Source organism: Electrophorus electricus, chromosome 12 (genome assembly GCF_041902795.1).
Source record: "Electrophorus electricus isolate QZ-2024a chromosome 12, ASM4190279v1, whole genome shotgun sequence".
Taxonomy (NCBI): domain Eukaryota; kingdom Metazoa; phylum Chordata; class Actinopteri; order Gymnotiformes; family Gymnotidae; genus Electrophorus; species Electrophorus electricus.
Window position 1 is genome coordinate 24,767,501 of NC_137508.1, and position 20,000 is coordinate 24,787,500.

Below are 20,000 nucleotides of genomic sequence, written 5' to 3' on the forward strand. Positions count from 1 at the left end.
ATCCATCCTCTGCACTCAGCTCTCTCCTCCTTCTGACCTTGATTATGTTGACAGATCAGACAGCCCACATTCCTCACTATTTTCACACCCTGTTAATATTCATGCAAATGGAATTTCAAACATTTTACCATAGAAAAGAGAGGTGTGCGTGTGTGTGTGTGCATGCGTGTGTGTGTGTGTGTGTGTGTGTGTGTGTGTGTGTGCGTGTGTGCGTGCGCATGCATGTGTGCAGGGCGTGTCTAATAAGCTTTTGACTGCCAGGTGTGTGTGGTAGTGTGGTGTGTGTGTGTGTGGGGGGGGGGATTAGGGATGCCTGAGGGCTGGAAGTGGCTTGTGGCTGAGAGTAGGTGTCTCTGGGGGGTGTGACTGGGCGTGTCTGGGGGGGGTGAGTGGGCGTGTCTGGGGGTGTGAGTGGGCGTGTCTGGGGGTGTGAGTGGGCGTGTCTGGGGGTGCGAGTGGGCGTGTCTGGGGGTGTGAGTGGGCATCTCTGGGGGTGTGAGTGGGCGATCTGGGGCTGTGAGTGGGCATGTCAGGGGGTGTGAGTGGGCATGTCTGGGGTGTGAGGGGGCGTGTCTGGGACTGTGAGTGGGCATGTCTGGGGTGTGAGGGGGCGTGTCTGGGACTGTAAGTGGGCGTGTCTGGGGTGTGAGTGGGCGTGTCTGGAGATATGACTGGGTGTTGTGTGTTGTGAGTGGGCTGTAAATGGGAATGTGGAGGGTGGGACGGGGCGTTTCTGGAGGCTGGAGGCATGGTTAAGGTTAAGCTGAGTGCACTGCCCTATACTTTGGGTTTCACAGAGAGCAATTCTGCTCCCTGTTATTCCATAAGCAATGGCCCTGCACATACACACACACACACACACACACCCACACACACACACACACACACAAACGCACACATACATATGCTTTCTGAAGTCATGTAGCTAGCTGAGTAGAGCAATTTCATGAGTGTGGGGGGTTAATGCTGAATGGCCTCAGATAGGGTCCGTATAAAGCCCTGGGTAGCTACTTGGTAATGAGCCAATCAGAGCTGACTGTCTGTCATGACTCAGTCAGAGCTGCGCTGTCTGTGGATCATGTTAAACAACACACAAAACAAATCTGCCTCTATACTGTGTGAGTATTGAACAGCTCTTCTTCAGTACTGTGTGGGTACTGAACACTTCTGTCTCTGTACTTTGTGGGTAATGAACACTTCTGTCTCTGTACTGTGTGGGTAATGAACACTTCTGCCTCTGTTTCTGTGTGGGTACCGAACACATCTGCCTCTGTACTGTGTGGGTACTGAACACTTCTGTCTCTGTACTGTGTGGGTACTGAACACACCTGCCTCTGTACTGTGTGGGTAAAGAACACTTCTGCCTCTGTACTGTGTGGGTACTGAACACTGACCAGAGGGACTTCCTCCTCTATGTTGGTACTGTATGGAAGGTTGGTGAAGATGGGATCCATGTCCTGAACATCAGTAATAGATATGGCCAGGTTAGCCAGACTGGACAGAGGTCTAACCTTATCTTGATCCTGTAAGAGGACGGACACATACACACACACACACACAACTGTGAGCTTAACAATTAACAAGTAATTAACAGTTTTTTAAATTAACAATATTTGCAGAATATACAACATATGTGCAATATGTGTGTGTGTGTGTGTACCGTGGCATTGACAGTAAGCTGGTAGGCCGTCGTTGTCTCATAGTCCAGACGTTTGGTTACCGTGACGATGCCTCGCGCTCCGTCGATGGAGAAGAAGGCCGAGGGAGGCTGGAAGGAGAAGAGTACACTTCCTCCTGTCCCCTGATCAGGATCAGTGGCATTCACCATGAACACAGACGTCCCTACAGGGGTGTCCTATACACACACACACACACACACACACACACACACACACACACACACACACACACAGGTCAGTGGCATTCACCATGAACACAGACGTCCCTACAGGGGTGTCCTACACACACACACACACACACACACACACACACACACACACAGGTCAGTGGCATTCACCATGAACACAGACGTCCCTACAGGGGTGTCCTACACACACACACACACAGGTCAGTGGCATTCACCATGAACACAGGCGTCCCTACAGGGGTGTCCTACACACACACATACACACACACAGGTCAGTGGCATTCACCATGAACACAGACGTCCCTACAGGGGTGTCCTACACACACACAGGTCAGTGGCATTCACCATGAACACAGATGTCCCTACAGGGGTGTCCTACACACACACAGGTCAGTGGCATTCACCATGAACACAGACGTCCCTACAGGGGTATCCTACACACACACAGGTCAGTGGCATTCACCATGAACACAGACGTACCTACAGGGGTGTCCTACACACACACACACACACACAGGTCAGTGGCATTCACCATGAACACAGACGTACCTACAGGGGTGTCCTACACACACACACACATACAGGTCAGTGGTATTCACCATGAACACAGACGTCCCTACAGGATTGTCCTACACACACACACACACACACACAGGTCAGTGGCATTCACCATGAACACAGACGTCCCTACAGGGGTGTCCTACACACACACACACACACACACACACAGGTCAGTGGCATTCACCATGAACACAGACGTCCCTACAGGGGTGTCCTACACACACACACACACACACAGGTCAGTGGCATTCACCATGAACACAGACGTCCCTACAGGGCTGTCCTCTACACACACACACACACACACACACACACACACACACACACACACACACACACACACACACACACAGGTCAGTGGCATTCACCATGAACACAGACCTTAAGGGTCTTGCTCAGGGGCCCAACAGTGGCAACTTGGCAGTGATGGGGCTTGAACCAGCAACCTTCTTATTACTACCCACTGAGCTTCCACTGCACTGCTGTACTGCTGCACAGGCCTGCAAGGATATTCCACAGACCCATAAGGACTCCGGCGCCATTCCACAGACAGCCCATGAGGAAGCATGGGGCATTGTGTCTACTCACAAAGTGGTTTAGTCTTGCAGCTCATGTGCTTCCAATTCAAAAGCTGTTATCATTCGTATTTAGCCGCATTACACGGGGCATCTGGAATGAGAGGCCCACGCAGAAGGCCCCTGGCAACGATAAAGATCAGAGGCCGGAATAGTCTGGAGATCAGCAGAAAGAGAAACAACATGAGCTGCCTCAGTATATCCAGAAATCTCCACATTAAGATTTAACAACCCTTCTGGGAAGTGAAGCTTCCCAACGTAACCAATTTACCCCGATTTATGCAGCCAGTTGCGTAAGCATAGTTTGTTCAGTCCAAGTCCTGTGGTGTCAGTGCCTGAGGAGAAATCAGCTTTACTCTGCACTGACATCACAGCACAGAATCAATGACAGTACAGAGTACTGCACCACTCTGTTCCAGCGTTAAATCACGAGTGTGTCATAACCATGGTAACAAAGTGGCAACAAAGTCCACATACGCACACATGCACATACAGAGCATATTAAGGGTCTCTGTCCTAGGAGGAGCGAGAAGGGTCTCCATCAGCCATTTTGAGGACGTGATTACACAGCGAAGAAGAAGACTTGCATCATCTGGTTACCCTCACCTTTAACCCCTCAGTCAGTGAGACAGACTGACAGACAGCACACTGAGACCTAACAGAAGCTCAGAGAGAGACAATAGAACCCTGAACACAGAACCCTCAGCACACAGACACACAGAACTCTGAACACAGACGCACAGAACCTTACACACAGACGCATACACAGACCCCTCAGCACAAACACACAGAACCCTCAGCACACAGACACACAGAACCCTCAGCACAAACACACAGAACCCTCAGCATGGACACAGAACACTTAACCTCTGAGTGCTGGGTGCTGTTAAGGATTTAAACAGTGCAGAATGACAGAGTAAAACAGTCAAAGCATGAAACCCTGAGGAGAAAAGTCTGTAGCTGCCCTTCCTGAAATGAGCAGGTGTGTGCTACTTCTCAAAGGAAGGACACACACACACACACACACACACACACACAGGCATGCACACGACACACACACCACACACATACGCCGTCCCAGGCTACGCGTGTCACCGAGGTAGCATCAGGCGTTTCGCGGTCTCGCTAAGTGCACAGAGCTGTTGGAAATTGTAGCACAAGCTGCATTAGTAGTGAAAAGGCGCTGCTAGGATTGCTGCCATTAGCAGACCTGCACAGCAAAGTCCCAGTCAAACACGCTGTCAAGCCACAGATGACACCCACACAACATGGGAAAGTGGCTCCGATTACAGCAGGAGAAATGTTTGGACTTAGCTCACTGGCACGTGTTTTCCGGCACGGACACTGGACGAGGAGGAAGTGTCTACTGTTCACTGGACGTCAGAGAGCCCCAGTGCATTCTGGAAAGGCCCACAGCTTAAAAGCCTGGTGATTCTTTGTCTGTAGAAACAGCGTGTGTGTGTGTGAGTTTGTGTGTGGGTGTGTGTGCGGGTGCATGTGTGAATGTGTCTCCATCCTTTGAGAAGTGGGGATGAAGAAAAGGTTCAAATAAATGACAGCTGTCAGGAGCAGGGAGGTATTGAGAAGGGGAGATAAACGAGCAGGAAAAGGGGATTAGAAAGGTGGGAAGCAGAGGGGAAGATATAGAGGGAGATTATGGGTGAAAACCTAAAGGTGGGAAGCAGAGGGGAAGATATGGTGGGAGATTATGGGCAAAACGTAAAGCAGGGAGGTGGCTGTTCACCATGCCGGCTCAGTTCACACAGGCGTGAAGAGCAGCTCCAGTGTTCTGGGGTATAGGAGCAGTCAGGCAGCGATAGACTGCAGGACAGCGATTATGTACGTGGCGATATGTGTGTGTACATGTGTGTGTACATGTGTGCGCATGCGTGTACGTGTATGTTAGTGTGTGTTGTGTGCAGGTGCATGTACAGGCATGTGCATGTGTGTGTGTGTGTGTGTGTGTGTGTGTGTGTGTGTGTGTGTGTGTGTGTGTGTGTGCGTGCGTGTGTGTGTGAGTGTGCGTGTGAGTGTGAGTGTGCGTGTGTGTGTGTGCGTGTGTGTGTGCGTGTGAGTGTGCGTGTGCGTGTGAGTGTGCGTGTGAGTGTGCGTGTGAGTGTGAGTGTGCGTGTGTGTGTGTGCGTGTGTGTGCGTGTGTGCGTGTGTGTGTGTGAGTGTGTGTGTGTGTGTGTGAGAGAGAGACTGAGAGGGAGAGAGAGAAATGGTGGAAAGAGGGAGGCAGATTAAGTGTGAGGTAATTACACACATCTGATTGTATTTCTAGTTAGGAGAGCAAGTGTGTGTGTGTGTGTGTGTGTGTGTGTGTGTGTGCTTTCCCTAGGTGTTTATTACTCTCTCTATCTCTCCTTACCCAGCAGTCTGTTTAACAATACCTCATTAACACAGATCTCACACATGTGGCTTACGAGTCAAGGGCCAGGGGGTCTCTGACGCACACACACACACACACACACACACACAGTCACACACACACACACACACACACACACACACACACACACACACACACACACATACACACACACACACACACACACACCCAAGCAAGCACAGATTCAAACCAACTCACACAAGCACACTCACCCAAAGACTTCAAACATATTACATTACAAAGCCTGTTAAGGTAAAGCAAAACATATTCCCACTCCATAAACAACTCCCATGTCATAAACAAAGCAAACGTTATCAACAACTCCCATATCATAAACAAGTCAAATATCATAAACAAGACCCACATCATAAACAGCCACATTTTAAACAACTCTCACATCATAAACAACAAACACTCCATAAACAACTCCCACATTATAAACAATTCCCACATCATAAACAAGAAACACTTCATAAACAACTCCCCACTTCATAAACAACACAAACGTTATCAACAACTTCCATATTATAAACAAGTCAAATATCCTAAACAAGACCCACATTATAAACAACTCCCACGTCATAAACAAACACTCCATAAACAACTCCCAAGTAATAAACAACTCCCATATTATAAACAACTCCCGCGTCAGAAACAACAAACACTCCATAAACAACTCCCACATAATAAACAACTCCCACAATATAAACACCAACAATCCCATAAACAACTCCTTCATTGTAAACAACTCCATCAGAAACAACTGCCATGTCATAAACAACTCCCACATCAGAAACCACTCCCATGACATAAACAACTCCCATGTCATCAAAAGCATTGGTCTACAATTCAGTCATTAAATTACACAACAATATTGTTTATTTAACCATAGTCTTTAACAGTAGTGTTTATCAGTATTGTTTAACAGTAGTGCGTAAGCAAAATATAATATTTAAAAAACAGAAGTGTTTACTGATATTGTTCGCCAGTAGTGTCCAACAGTAGTATTTAGCAGCAGTAGTTGTTTAACACTAGTTTTTAATAGTAGTATTTAATGGTAGTGCTTAATAGAAGTGTTTAACAGAAATGTTTAGAGGAAGTGTTTAATATTACTGATTACAGTAGAGCTTTACAGAGCTTAACAGTAGTGATTAACAGTAGTGAATAACAGTAGTGTTTAACAGTAGTGTTTTCCATTAATGCTTAACAATAGTGTTTAAAAATGTTGTTTAACACTAGTGTTTAACAATGTTGTTTAACAGTAGCGCTTATCAGCTGTGTTTAACAGTATTGTTTATCAGTAGTGTTTTTCAGTCATTTTTATCAGTAGTGTTTAACAGTAGTGTTTATCAGTAGTGTTTTTCAGTAATGTTTATCAGTAGTGTTTAACAGTAGTGTTTATCAGTAATGTTTATCAGTAGTGTTTTTCAGTAATGTTTATCAGTAGTGTTTTACAATAGTGTTTATCAGTAGTGTTTAACAGTAGTGTTTTCAGTAATGTTTATCAGTAGTGTTTAACAGTAGTGTTTATCAGTAATGTTTAACAGTAGTGTTTTTCAGTAATGTTTATCAATAGTGTTTTACAGTAGTGTTTATCAGTAGTGTTTAACAGTAGTGTTTATCAGTAATGTTTATCAGTAGTGTTTTTCAGTAATGTTTATCAGTAGTGTTTAACAGTAGTGTTTTTCAGTAATGTTTATCAATAGTGTTTAACAGTAGTGTTTATCAGTAGTGTTTTCAGTGATGTTTATCAGTAGTGTTTAACAGTAGTTTATCAGTAGTGTTTATCAGTAATGTTTATCAATAGTGTTTTACAGTAGTGTTTATCAGTAGTGTTTAACAGTAGTGTTTTCAGTAATGTTTATCAGTAGTGTTTAACAGTAGTGTTTATCAGTAATGTTTTTCAGTAGTGTTTTTCAGTAATGTTTATCAGTAGTGTTTAACAGTAGTGTTTTTCAGTAATGTTTATCAATAGTGTTTAACAGTAGTGTTTAACAGTAGTGTTTTCAGTAATGTTTATCAGTAGTGTTTAACAGTAGTGTTTATCAGTAATGTTTCTCAGTAGTGTTTAACAGTAGTGTTTATCAGTAGTGTTTTCAGTGATGTTTATCAGTAGTGTTTAACAGTAGTTTATCGGTAGTGTTTAACAGTAGTGTTTTCAGTAATGTTTCTCAGTAGTGTTTAACAGTAATGTTTATCTGTAGTGTTTAACAGTAGTGTTTATCAGTAATGTTTCTCAGTAGTGTTTAACAGTAGTGTTTATCAGTAGTGTTTTCAGTGATGTTTATCAGTAGTGTTTCTCAGTAGTGTTTAACAGTAGTGTTTAACAGTAGTGTTTATCAGTAATGTTTATCAGTAGTGTTTAACAGTAGTGTTTATCAGTAGTGTTTTCAGCAATGTTTTTTCATAATGTTCAATAATGTTTTACTCATTGAATGAAGGAAAACGAGTGGACAGGTAACAGAGGAAACAGAAGAGGAAGTTAAAACTAGCAAGCAAAACTGAACCAGGAAATAAAAGGAAGCAAAATAAAAATAAGAAGCCTCAACATGATGCCAACAGTCAGTACAACAATCTACAGTCAGTACATCAGTAAACAGCCTGCAGTAATTACAAAGGCCTACAGTCAGTACAACAGTCTACACTCAGTACAACAGTCTACAGTCAGTACAACAGCCTACACTCAGTACAACAGTCTACAGTGAGTACAACAGTCTACAGTCAGTACAACAGCCTACAGTCAGTACAACAGTCTACACTCAGTACAACAGCCTACAGTCAGTACAACAGTCTACAGTTGGTACAACTGGTAACACTCAGTTCAACAGACCACAGTAAGTACAACAGACTACAGTCAGTACGGCTACTAGAACAGAGTGCTATTAATACAACAGACTATGGTCAATACAACAGACTACAGTCAATACAGTCAGTAGAAGAGAGAACAGCCAGTAGAACAGAGTAAGTGCATCTACAGCTGGGAGTCCCTCAACACCTTCAGCTAGAGGCCTGCTGCATAATCTGAGTGAGACTATTTCCTTAAGTAATGAGAAAGGAATAGAGCAAGAGAGAGAGACAAAGAGCAAGTGATGGAGGTAGAGAGAGAGAGTGACATCGAGAGAACATTCTCGACTGTGTAGCTTCAGTGAAGATGACAGAAATGGTTCTTTTTCTGTGAGAAAGCATTTTTTCAGCAGTTCAAAAAATGTTAACACTTAAAGAAAGTAGGCAAAAAGAGTTAGGATCAGAGGGGTCGTAGCAGAGAGTGGAACAGCGGGACCATAGCAGTAGAGTGCATCGGAGGGGTCGTAGCAGAGAGTGGAACAGCGGGACCATAGCAGTAGAGTGGATCAGAGGGGTCGTAGCAGAGAGTGGAACAGCGGGACCATAGCAGTAGAGTGCATCGGAGGGGTCATAGCAGAGAGTGGAACAGCGGGACCATAGCAGTAGAGTGCATCAAAGGGGTCGTAGCAGAGAGTGGCACAGCGGGACCATAGCAGTAGAGTGGATCAGAGGGGTCGTAGCAGAGAGTGGAACAGCGGGACCATAGCAGTAGAGTGCATCAAAGGGGTCGTAGCAGAGAGTGGCACAGCGGGACCATAGCAGTAGAGTGGATCAGAGGGGTCGTAGCAGAGAGTGGAACAGCGGGACCATAGCAGTAGAGTGGATCAGAGGGGTCGTAGCAGAGAGTGGAACAGCGGGACCATAGCAGTAGAGTGCATCAGAGGGGTCGTAGCAGAGAGTGGAACAGCGGGACCATAGCAGTAGAGTGGATCAGAGGGGTCATAGCAGAGAGTGGAACAGCGGGACCATAGCAGTAGAGTGCATCAGAGGGGTCGTAGCAGAGAGTGGAACAGCGGGACCATAGCAGTAGAGTGCATCAGAGGGGTCGTAGCAGAGAGTAGAACAGCGGGACCATAGCAGTAGAGTGGATCAGAGGGGTCGTAGCAGAGAGTGGAACAGCGGGACCATAGCAGTAGAGTGGATCAGCTCCTAGGCTGGCGGCTGGTGCACAGGAATGTGCTGTGCAGTGCCAGGCTGATGCAGGCAGGGGTCAGCCATCTGTCTCCATGTGAAGGTCTCCTCAGCACATTATGATGACAGAGGCCTCACCGCGGAGGGTGACGAAGACCCAGTGACCCACTGCTTTGCTCACAGACTCGTTTATAGAGTTGGATGCTGTCCAACAAGCTCATTCATGCCATAATTATAACCATCTCCACTTATCAAGCTGCCATCAGAGCGCTGATCTCATTAAAGAATTAAAATACATCTTCAGGGCTTCTACTCAGATATGAGTTTAATATGAGCTTGGGATCACTGCCATCAGCTCATTTCTGACTTGTTGGCTAGTTCAAATGTCAAAGCAGTAGTGTTTAACATGATGGACAGTATATATGCCACAGGTATTAGTTCTGCACAATGGCCACACATATACTACAGTATACTATAGCTCTACAGTATACTACCATACTACAGTATACTAAAATACAGTTTCAAGGGCATTGCAAGTGCTGTGCAGTATAGTTCAGCTCATATTTTGCACAGTGAATTTTAGCACCAAGGACAGCACAAACTATGTGGTACACTTCAGCATCATGGACAGCACACGTGTTACTAGAAATGCCTTTCAGTACCACGGATATCACGCGCGGTACTACAATTATCTTCAGCACCGTGGACAGCACATATGGCACTAGAAGTGCCTTCAGAACTACGGACAGCACATTTGCTAATACTAATAACCTCAGCGCCACGGCTACATCCTGAAGTTCAGAACAATACAATAAATAACAGTAAACAAAGAAATATTTTGACATGTCACCTTTGCTGTGAACATGGCTAAATTAGGTTTTTAAACAGTCTAGTATTGGTATACCACAGAAGCTTGTCCCCTGTTCTGGTGTGTAGCTCTTCAAAAACTATCATCTAAAGATCTTTCCAAAAATGGTAATCTAAAGATCTTTAATTAGCAGCATTAAAAATACCACACGTGTTCTACATGCAGCTCTTGTGCATGCCACATGTTATAACAGCAGAAAACACCAACAAATCCAACAAGGACTCCGAAGTGGACCCTGGACAGCACCCATGAACAAAATTCATGTTCATGATGTCTTCACTGCCTGACCAGAGCAGGGAGTTGAAGCCTAGATGCTAAATCCTACTTCACAGGCTCGTAACCCAACAGATAATGAACCGCAGTCTTCCCATGTTCCCTGCCAGCAGCTGCTGATCCCAGAGCGTCTCCTCTGTTCAGGACCAAGGGTACTGCACATAACATACGTTATGATTTATCACAGTATCCCATTACTGGATGAAGTCATGCTTTCTCTCCAGAACCACAAAAAAGCGCATTTGCAGTATGTTCTCATCGCAAGTCTACAAATACCGGACATCTGTGTATTCTCACAACCCAACTTCATCTTTAAACACACACTAACATGCTTTCCTTTTCTCTCTCTCTCTCTCTCTCTCTCTCTCTCTCTCTCTCTCTCTCCCTCTCTCTCTCTCTTATAAAATACCACTCACTTGCTAGGTTCAAGCCCGCATGTCTATCACCGTAATGCCAGGCATTTTAAACCATGCGATAATGTCGCTGTGGGTGCTGGGTAAAACTTAGCATGCTGGTGTTAAGGCCCCGCCCGCTGCCCACGTCAGAGCCTGTCGGTCTGATTAGGTCTGTGGCTCCGGCTCGCATAGCGAGCCAGAACAAAGGCCCTCTAATGGAGGCGCTGCTCGGCCTGGGTCGGGGGGGGGGGACATGGACTGGGGGGCGGGTGGAGAGGGCCGGCTGATTCGCAGGCCGCGGGGCCGCGCCGGCGCAGCGTCACGCGGAGCTCTGGTGCCAAGGGCCCGGGCGGAGCGTGAGTGGAGCGCGGGCGGAGAGCGGGCGGAGGCCGCGCCATCCAGCTGCTCCTGACAATGCAGCGGTGATTACACTCTGCTCAGCGCGGCCGACCAGCAGGGCCCATGATTACACATCTCTTCCTCTCTTTCTTCACCTCGCTGTCACTGTTCTCTCTCTCGCTCCCGCTCTCTCTCTCTTTCACGTATTCTCATGCTCATTCTCTTTTGCTTTTCTCTACGCGAGCTTTCTCTCCCGTTTCTCCCGCACTGGCAGACAGCTTCGTTTAACTTAGCGATGCCCTGTAACTCGTGAGAACGCAGGAGTTCGGCAAGACATCTGTGAGGGAAAGGCAAAGTGCAGCACTGATGCTCCTGTCTGTCTGATCCACCACTGAAGCTCTTGGCTGTCTGATCCATCACTAAAACTCCTGTCTGTCTGATCCATCACTGATGCTCCTGTCTGTCTGATCCACCACTGAAGCTCCTGGCTGTCTGATCCATCACTAAAACTCCTGTCTGTCTGATCCATCACTGATACTCCTGTCTGTTTGATCCACCACTGAAGCTCCTGTCTGTCTGATCCACCACTGAAGCTCCTGTCTGTCTGATCCATCACTAAAACTCCTGTCTGTCTGATCCACCACTGAAGCTCCTGTCTGTCTGATCCACCACTGATGCTCCTGTCTGTCTGATCCACCACTGATGCTCCTGTCTATCTGATCCACCACTTATGCTCCTGTATGTCTGATACATCACTGATACTCCTGTCTGTCTGATCCACCACTGAAGCTCCTGTCTATCTGATCCACCACTGATGCTCCTGTATATCTGATCCATCACTGATACTCCTGTCTGTCTGATCCACCACTGAAGCTCCTGTCTGTCTGATCTACCACTGAAGCTCCTGTCTGTCTGATCTACCACTGAAGCTCCTGTATATCTGATCCATCACTGATACTCCTGTCTGTCTGATCTACCACTGAAGCTCCTGTCTGTCTGATCTACCACTGAAGCTCCTATCTGTCTGATCCACCACTGAAGCTCCTATCTGTCTGATCCACCACTGAATCTCCTGTCTCTCTGATCCACCACTTATGCTCAGTGCCACAGAACAAACAGTTTTACATGTGCACAATGTTCTCATCAACATCAACACTGATTAATAACAGCAACAATTGACAACAGTGCTGCTCCTCCTCACAATATGAGGGAATCCACTGACTTCTTGCCCACCTTGAAACAGTATGCTAATGGCAACGTGTGTGCTCCGCTTCTGAAGGCAGGCCTTCTCCGTGAGCAGCGTGTGAGATGTGGCACAGACGCTGACCGCTTGCCTGCCGGAGTGTAATTCATCACAAGCAGAGATAACTCCATTTATCAGCTCCACAATGAGCTGCTCAATAATTCAACATGTTATTGAATTAGCAGAAACAGAGCACCCTTCACTCCCCTGCCACATTCGTCAATATGGTGGTGTGTGTGGGTGTGTGTGTGGGGGGGGGGGTGTATGCGTGTGATTGTACGTTTGTGTGTTGGGTGTGTGAAGTCATTTTCATGAGATCAGATACATGAAAGTGCTGCAAAGGTACAAATAAAAAAGAGAGAGTGAGAGAGAGGGAGAGACAGAGTGAGAGAAAGAGAGCGAGAGAGAGGGAGAGACAGAGGAGAGCAAGAATGCCACTCACATCTTTACTGCAACAAGACAGTCTGTGATCTTGTTTTCAGTTATCAGTTATTCTTTTTGAGTTTTTCATGCCTTGTCCATCTGCCTTACTTTTGTAATGAAAGAGAAGGAGTGGGATTGAAAGGGAATGTGAGGGAGTGTGAGGGAATGTGAGGGAACATGAGGGAATCTGAGGGAATGTGAAGGAGCGTGAGGGAATGAGAGAGAACACAAGGGAATGAGAGGAAAAGAGAGAAAAAGACAGGAGAGCACCCGAGGCAGAGGAGGCAGAAGAGCCCCTGTTCCAGCCAGGAAGGCCCCACTGCTACGCTGGTGCAGGCAAGCCTTCTCTGTGAGCAGCGCGTGAGCCGAACAAAATTATCTCATGCCATTGACCTCACACACACACACAGACAAGGACTGTTTGTGTGTGTGTGTGTGTGTGTGAGCATCAGTATGTGCACGTGTGTGTGTGTGTGTGTGTGTATTTATATGTGTGTGTGCGTGTATATGTGTGTGTGTGAGCGTGAGTGTGTGCGCATGTGTGTGTGTGTGTGTGTGTGTGTGTGTGTGTATGTGTGCATGGATGAATGAGAGATAACATGTATAGCATTTTTCTCAGCTCACTGCTACACTCACACCAAGGCGTCTTAAAGCATGTACTGCTCTTTTAGGAGTGAAGACCATTACAACCAGAATAGACTCTAGATCAAGCTGACCTGAGAGAGAGAGAGAGAGAGAGAGAGAGAGAGAGAGAGAGAGGGGGGGGAGAGAGGGAGAGAGGGAGAGGGAGGGAGAGAGAGAGAAGGAGAAAGAGCAAGAGAGAACAATGAAACACTGAAACTATGTGAGTGTCAAATAGTGAGTCAAGGAGACAGTGTGATGGTGAGATACTGGGACAGTGAGACACTGGGACATTGGGACAGTGAGCCAGTAAGATGGTGATACAGTGTGACAGTGGGACAGTGAGCCAGTAAGATGGTGATACAGTGGGACATTGGGACAGTGAGCCAGTAAGATGGTGATACAGTGGGACATTGGGACAGTGAGCCAGTAAGATGGTGATACAGTGGGACAGTGGGACAGTGAGCCAGTAAGATGGTGATACAGTGGGACAGTGGGACAGTGAGCCAGTAAGATGGTGATACAGTGGGACAGTGGGACAGTGAGCCAGTAAGATGGTGATACAGTGTGACAGTGGGACAGTGAGCCAGTAAGATGGTGATACAGTGGGACAGTGGGACAGTGAGCCAGTAAGATGGTGATACAGTGGGACAGTGAGCCAGTAAGATGGTGATACAGTGGGACAGTGGGACAGTGAGGCAGTAAGATGGTGATACAGTGTGACAGTGGGACAGTGAGCCAGTAAGATGGTGATACAGTGGGACATTGGGACAGTGAGCCAGTAAGATGGTGATACAGTGGGACAGTGGGACAGTGAGCCAGTAAGATGGTGATACAGTGTGACAGTGGGACAGTGAGCCAGTAAGATGGTGATACAGTGGGACAGTGAGCCAGTAAGATGGTGATACAGTGGGACAGTGAGCCAGTAAGATGGTGATACAGTGGGACAGTGGGACAGTGAGGCAGTAAGATGGTGATACAGTGTGACAGTGGGACAGTGAGCCAGTAAGATGGTGATACAGTGGGACATTGGGACAGTGAGCCAGTAAGATGGTGATACAGTGGGACAGTGGGACAGTGAGCCAGTAAGATGGTGATACAGTGGGACATTGGGACAGTGAGCCAGTAAGATGGTGATACAGTGGGACAGTGGGACAGTGAGCCAGTAAGATGGTGAGAGGGTGAGACAGAGAAACAATGGAACACTGAGTCGGTAAAACAGTGATACAGTGAAAGGTAAAATAGTGATACAGTGAGATGTAAAACAGTGATACAGTGAGCGGTAAAACAGTGATACAGTGAGCGGTAAAACAGTGATACATTTAGAGGTAAAACAGTGATACAGTGATACCATGAGGTGGTGAAATGGTGACATAGTGAGATGTAAAACAGTGAGACAGAGGAACTGTTGGCACACTGTACACACTGTGCCACTGTGTACTGATTCCAGAGACACTGCAGGAAGTGTGTGTGTGTGTGTGTGAGAGAGAGAGAGAGAGAGCAAGAGAGCGAGAGAGAGACTTTGAGTGGGTGGAGGGGCAGTCAAGCTTGAAATATTTATTTAAGAGTGAAGCCAGAACTAAACAAAATCTCATCCAAATCTCTGAGATCATGGAGCGGGAGAGAGAGAGTGAGAGAGAAAAAGGAAAGCAAGTGTCTTGTGTTTGCCATCACTCTGTGATTGCTTTGGCAGAACCATATAAAACAGCCAGCATTCCAATAAAGTGAACACTGAACTGAACTGAACTGAACTGATTTGACCTGAATTGAATTGATTTAAACTGAATTGAATGAACTGCATTTGAATTGAACTGCAATAAAATTAACTAGCATGAACTGAGAGAGAGAGAACTGAGCCAAACAGAGATCAGCTTCAACACAGTAAATGAATAATAAACAATCTTCCTGGAAGAGCAACAGTTTTACGACAGTACTAAAGGTGATTTTCCCCCTAAACAGCTGGAGGGTGAATGGGCTCACAACTGTTTGTCACTTTATTTTTGCCCTCCTCATCTCGGCCCCCACACCCCCCATCCCTCTATTCCAAGGTAAAATGTATTTTTTAATCGAATTACATGCAAATGAAAGGGAAGCTGATTATCATATAAAGGGGTGTTGCCCGAGGGCCAACGATATTGTGACATCATATATTTATTTAATTCCATTGTCCCTGCCCCTTTATAAAACACTGCTCTGTTTGTTTGTGTGTGTGTGTGTGTGTGTGTGTGTGTGTGTGTGTGTGTGTGTGTGTGTGTGTGTGTGTGTGTGTGCGTGCGTGCGTGCGTGTGGCTGTTTTCTGTTTGCCTGGGTGTTATGGCCCTGCTTGTCGGTTTGTCTGGGTTTTACGGCTCTGTGTGTGGATCTGTCTGGGGTGAGAGGATTTGTCTCTTGTTCCAAAATGTATTTTTTCTACAGCCAAAATTTCATTCATAACTTCAGAACTAACAGTTTCAATTTAATCATATTAACCATATCAATCATATCAATTTAAAAGTTCAAACCCTCACACCCTGACTTCATATCAATTTAGGAGTTCTTTGCCTGGGTGTTATGATCACATGTGTGGGTTTGTCTGGTGTTATAGTCATGTGTGTGGGTTTGTCTGGTGTTATGGTCATGTGTGTAGGTTTGTCTGGTGTTATGGTCTTGTGTGTGTGGGTTTGTCTGGTGTTAAGGTCGTGTGTGGGTTTATCTGGTGTTATGGTCCTGTGTGTGGGTTTGTCTGGTGTTACGGTCCTGTGTGTAGGTTTGTCTGGTGTTATGGTCCTGGGTTTGTCTGGTGTTAAGGTCCCGTGTGTGGGTTTGTCTGGTGTTATGGTCGTGTGTGTGGGTTTGTCTGGTGTTAAGGTCGTGTGTGGGTTTATCTGGTGTTATGGTCCTGTGTGTGGGTTTGTCTGGTGTTACGGTCCTGTGTGTAGGTTTGTCTGGTGTTATGGTCCTGGGTTTGTCTGGTGTTAAGGTCCCGTGTGTGGGTTTGTCTGGTGTTATGGTCGTGTGTGTGGGTTTGTCTGGTGTTATGGTCGTGTGTGTTGGTTTGTCTGGTGTTAAGGTCGTGTGTGGGTTTGTCTGGTGTTATGGTGCTGTGTGTGGGTTTGTCTGGTGTTACGGTCCTGTGTGTGGGTTTTGCTGGTGTTATGGTCCTGTGTGTGGGTTTGTCTGGTGTTATGGTCCTGTGTGTGGGTTTGTCTGGTGTTATGGTCCTGGGTTTGTATGGTGTTAAGGTCCTGTGTGTGGGTTTGTCTGGTGTTAAGGTCCTGTGTGTGGGTTTGTCTGGTGATATGGTCCTGGGTTTGTCTGGTGTTAAGGTCCTGTGTGTGGGTTTTGCTTGTGTTATGGTCCTGTGTGTGGGTTTGTCTGGTGTTATGGTCCTCGGTTTGTCTGGTGTTATGGTCCTGTGTGTGGGTTTGTCTGGTGTTAAGGTCCTGTGTGTGGGTTTGTCTGGTGTTATGGTTGTGTGTGTGGGTTTGTCTGGTGTTAAGGTCCTGTGTGTGGGTTTGTCTGGTGTTAAGATCCTGTGTGTGGGTTTGTCTGGTGTTATGGTCCTGGGTTTGTCTGGTGTTATGGTCCTGTGTGTGGGTTTTGCTTGTGTTATGGTCCTGTGTGTGGGTTTGTCTGGTGTTATGGTCCTCGGTTTGTCTGGTGTTATGGTCCTGTGTGTGGGTTTGTCTGGTGTTAAGGTCCTGTGTGTGGGTTTGTCTGGTGTTATGGTTGTGTGTGTGGGTTTGTCTGGTGTTAAGGTCCTGTGTGTGGCTTTGTCTGGTGTTAAGATCCTGTGTGTGGGTTTGTCTGGTGTTATGGTCCTGGGTTTGTCTGGTGTTATGGTCCTGTGTGTGGGTTTGTCTGGTGTTATGGTCGTGTGTGTGGGTTTGTCTGGTGTTATGGTCGTGTGTGTTGGTTTGTCTGGTGTTAAGGTCGTGTGTGGGTTTGTCTGGTGTTATGGTGCTGTGTGTGGGTTTTGCTGGTGTTATGGTCCTGTGTGTGGGTTTCTCTGGTGTTATGGTCCTGGGTTTGTCTGGTGTTAAGGTCCTGTGTGTGGGTTTTGCTGGTGTTATGGTCCTGTGTGTGGGTTTGTCTGGTGTTATGGTCCTGTGTGTGGGTTTGTCTGGTGTTATGGTCATGGATTTGTCTGGTGTTATGGTCCTGTGTGTGGGTTTGTCTGGTGTTACGGTCCTATGTGTGGGTTTGTCTGGTGTTAAGGTCCTGTGTGTGGGTTTGTCTGGTGTTATGGTCATGTGTGTGGGTTTGTCTGGTGTTAAGGTCCTGTGTGTGGGTTTGTCTGGTGTTAAGGTCCTGTGTGAGGTGTGGGTTTGCATGTCATATTAGAATGGTTGCTGGAGTTTCACTTTAAACTGCTTCAAATTACTGAACTGGACAGAGATAAACTATTAAAAACATTACATATATTACATTCAAAAGGAATTTCTTCTAAAATAAATGTTTTTTTTGCAACCGAAATTCATAATTTAAAAGTTCATATCAAGACTTTAGTATTGAAAATGGATTTTAAATAGACAGAGAGAGAGAGAGAGAGAGAGAGAGAGAGAGAGAGAGAGAATGAAAAATTGATTAATAGATGAAGCAAATAGGCAGAAATAATTTTACACAATAAAATAATAAAGCTAAACTAGAGAAAAAGACACTGCTTACACAGAGTATATCACTCCTGATCACTCCTGATCACTCCCACATACTGAAACACTGTATAAGATACAAGGGGTGTTGTGAAAATGTTTATACAGAAGTATTTCATCAGCTGGGTAAAGACTGTTTTAGACAGAAGTATTTTATCTGTTGTGTAAAGACTTTACAGGTAAGTATTTAATTAGCTGTGTAAAGACCATTTTAGAGGGAAGTATTTCTTCAGTATTCCTATAAATTCATTTTAGAGAGATTTCTGGCTTTAAAAATAAAAGTATTCCAAAAACGTCCATCCTGATGCTGTTGTCATGACACTTCTGTTCCAATACTGATACCAGGTCATGAACGGCAACACATTCTGAAACGGTGTCATGGTATAGTGTCAGGATACCAAAATTATTGTTGTGATACTGTCACGGAACGCTCGCCTTCCGTGAGGCATGTGGTGTGGCCAGTGTTTGTAAGACATGCGAGTGCTGTTGTCTTTGTGTTTGAGTAAATGTACGTTCCAGACGCTGGAGTCGCGCATCCCCCCCCTCGCCACTGTCTGCTATCATGCTATCAAGTCATAGCAAGTCATGAATTTCTATACATTTCCTAAAAAAGGATATGTGATCTTTGTGCTTTATTTAACACAAATTTTCAGTGCAAACAATATAATAATAATAATAATAATAAAGAAATCGAATTCAAGGTAAAATTACAATAGCCTAATGTGTGATAACTAAAACAGCCACAACTGTTCTGTTGACTCTAATCTATCCTTAGTCTGGCCAATGGCCATGTCTCTCTGGTTTAAATCACGTTTGTGACTTTGCTATATACAGCCACACATGTACATTCATGTGCATATCACCATGATGTCCCCTGCACCCACAGCAGTATGGGGTTAAACCTCCCCTGTGGCTAGAGGCGATGGTGTGATGACGTGTTTAGTAACTTGGCACATGTGCGTGCTACAAACATCTCTGCAGGTGGCTGACAGACTCTGCAACAGTTATTTGAATATGGCATCTTGAGCCCTGTTCCTTATTGGATTAGTATAACAGGGGAATGTTTGTAATGAAACTTTGCACATGTTTCTCAAAACTCATGCATCCCCGCGGCATTAAAGGGGCTACAGGGTTGCGGCAGTTTGAATGTAAAAATCCTTTACATATATATATATATATATATATATATATATATATATATATATATATATGATATTTAACAATTTAATCTTTAAGGAACCCACAATGAGACAACTAGTAAATAGTGATTTCTAACTGTAGCTGTGATTATTCTGATCGCTTTATTAGGTCTAACAAGTTTGGTCTGATGTATTTGGTCAGGTCTGATGTGTTTGGTCTGATGTGTTTGGTCAGGTCTGACATGTTTGGTCTGATGTGTGTGGTCAGATCTGATTTGATTGATCTGATGTATTTGGTCTGATGTGATTGGTGAGATCTGATGTGTTAGGTCTGATGTGCTTAATCAGGTCTGATGTGTTTGGTCTGATGTGTTTGGTCAGGTCTGATGTGTTTGGTCTGATGTGTTTGGTCAGATCTGATGTGTTTGGTCAGGTCTGATGTATTTGGTCTAATGTGTTTGGTCTGATGTGCTGCCCCCTTTAAAATTGAACCTGTGCTGCTGTGGTTAAGGGCCTTTTAGTAGTTTTAAGTTTAAATATCTCCTTATTCCACTTTAAACTGAAATATCTCCTTATACGTGTCAGTGAGTTCAAGTACTTCTGAGGCTGCTGCCATCTCTCCTAGTCTCTGAACAGAATGAAAAGACCTCGGCTCTCTGCCACTGCACGGAGTCACTTCACACTTGCTCAGTCAGGGT

The 20,000-nt window shown here is 45.5% G+C and overlaps 1 protein-coding gene across 1 annotated transcript in view; it reads right to left on the reverse strand.

The window, feature by feature from the left end:
* Positions 1 to 20,000, reverse strand: part of LOC145660315 (cadherin-23-like) — a 127,210-nt gene that overhangs the window by 41,582 nt on the left and 65,628 nt on the right. The window contains exons 6-7 of the mRNA XM_081724801.1: positions 1,661 to 1,855; positions 1,395 to 1,523 (exon numbers count right to left, since the gene is read on the reverse strand). Coding sequence (XP_081580927.1) covers positions 1,395 to 1,523; positions 1,661 to 1,855 — 324 coding nt within the window. The remainder of the gene's footprint in view (positions 1 to 1,394; positions 1,524 to 1,660; positions 1,856 to 20,000) is intronic.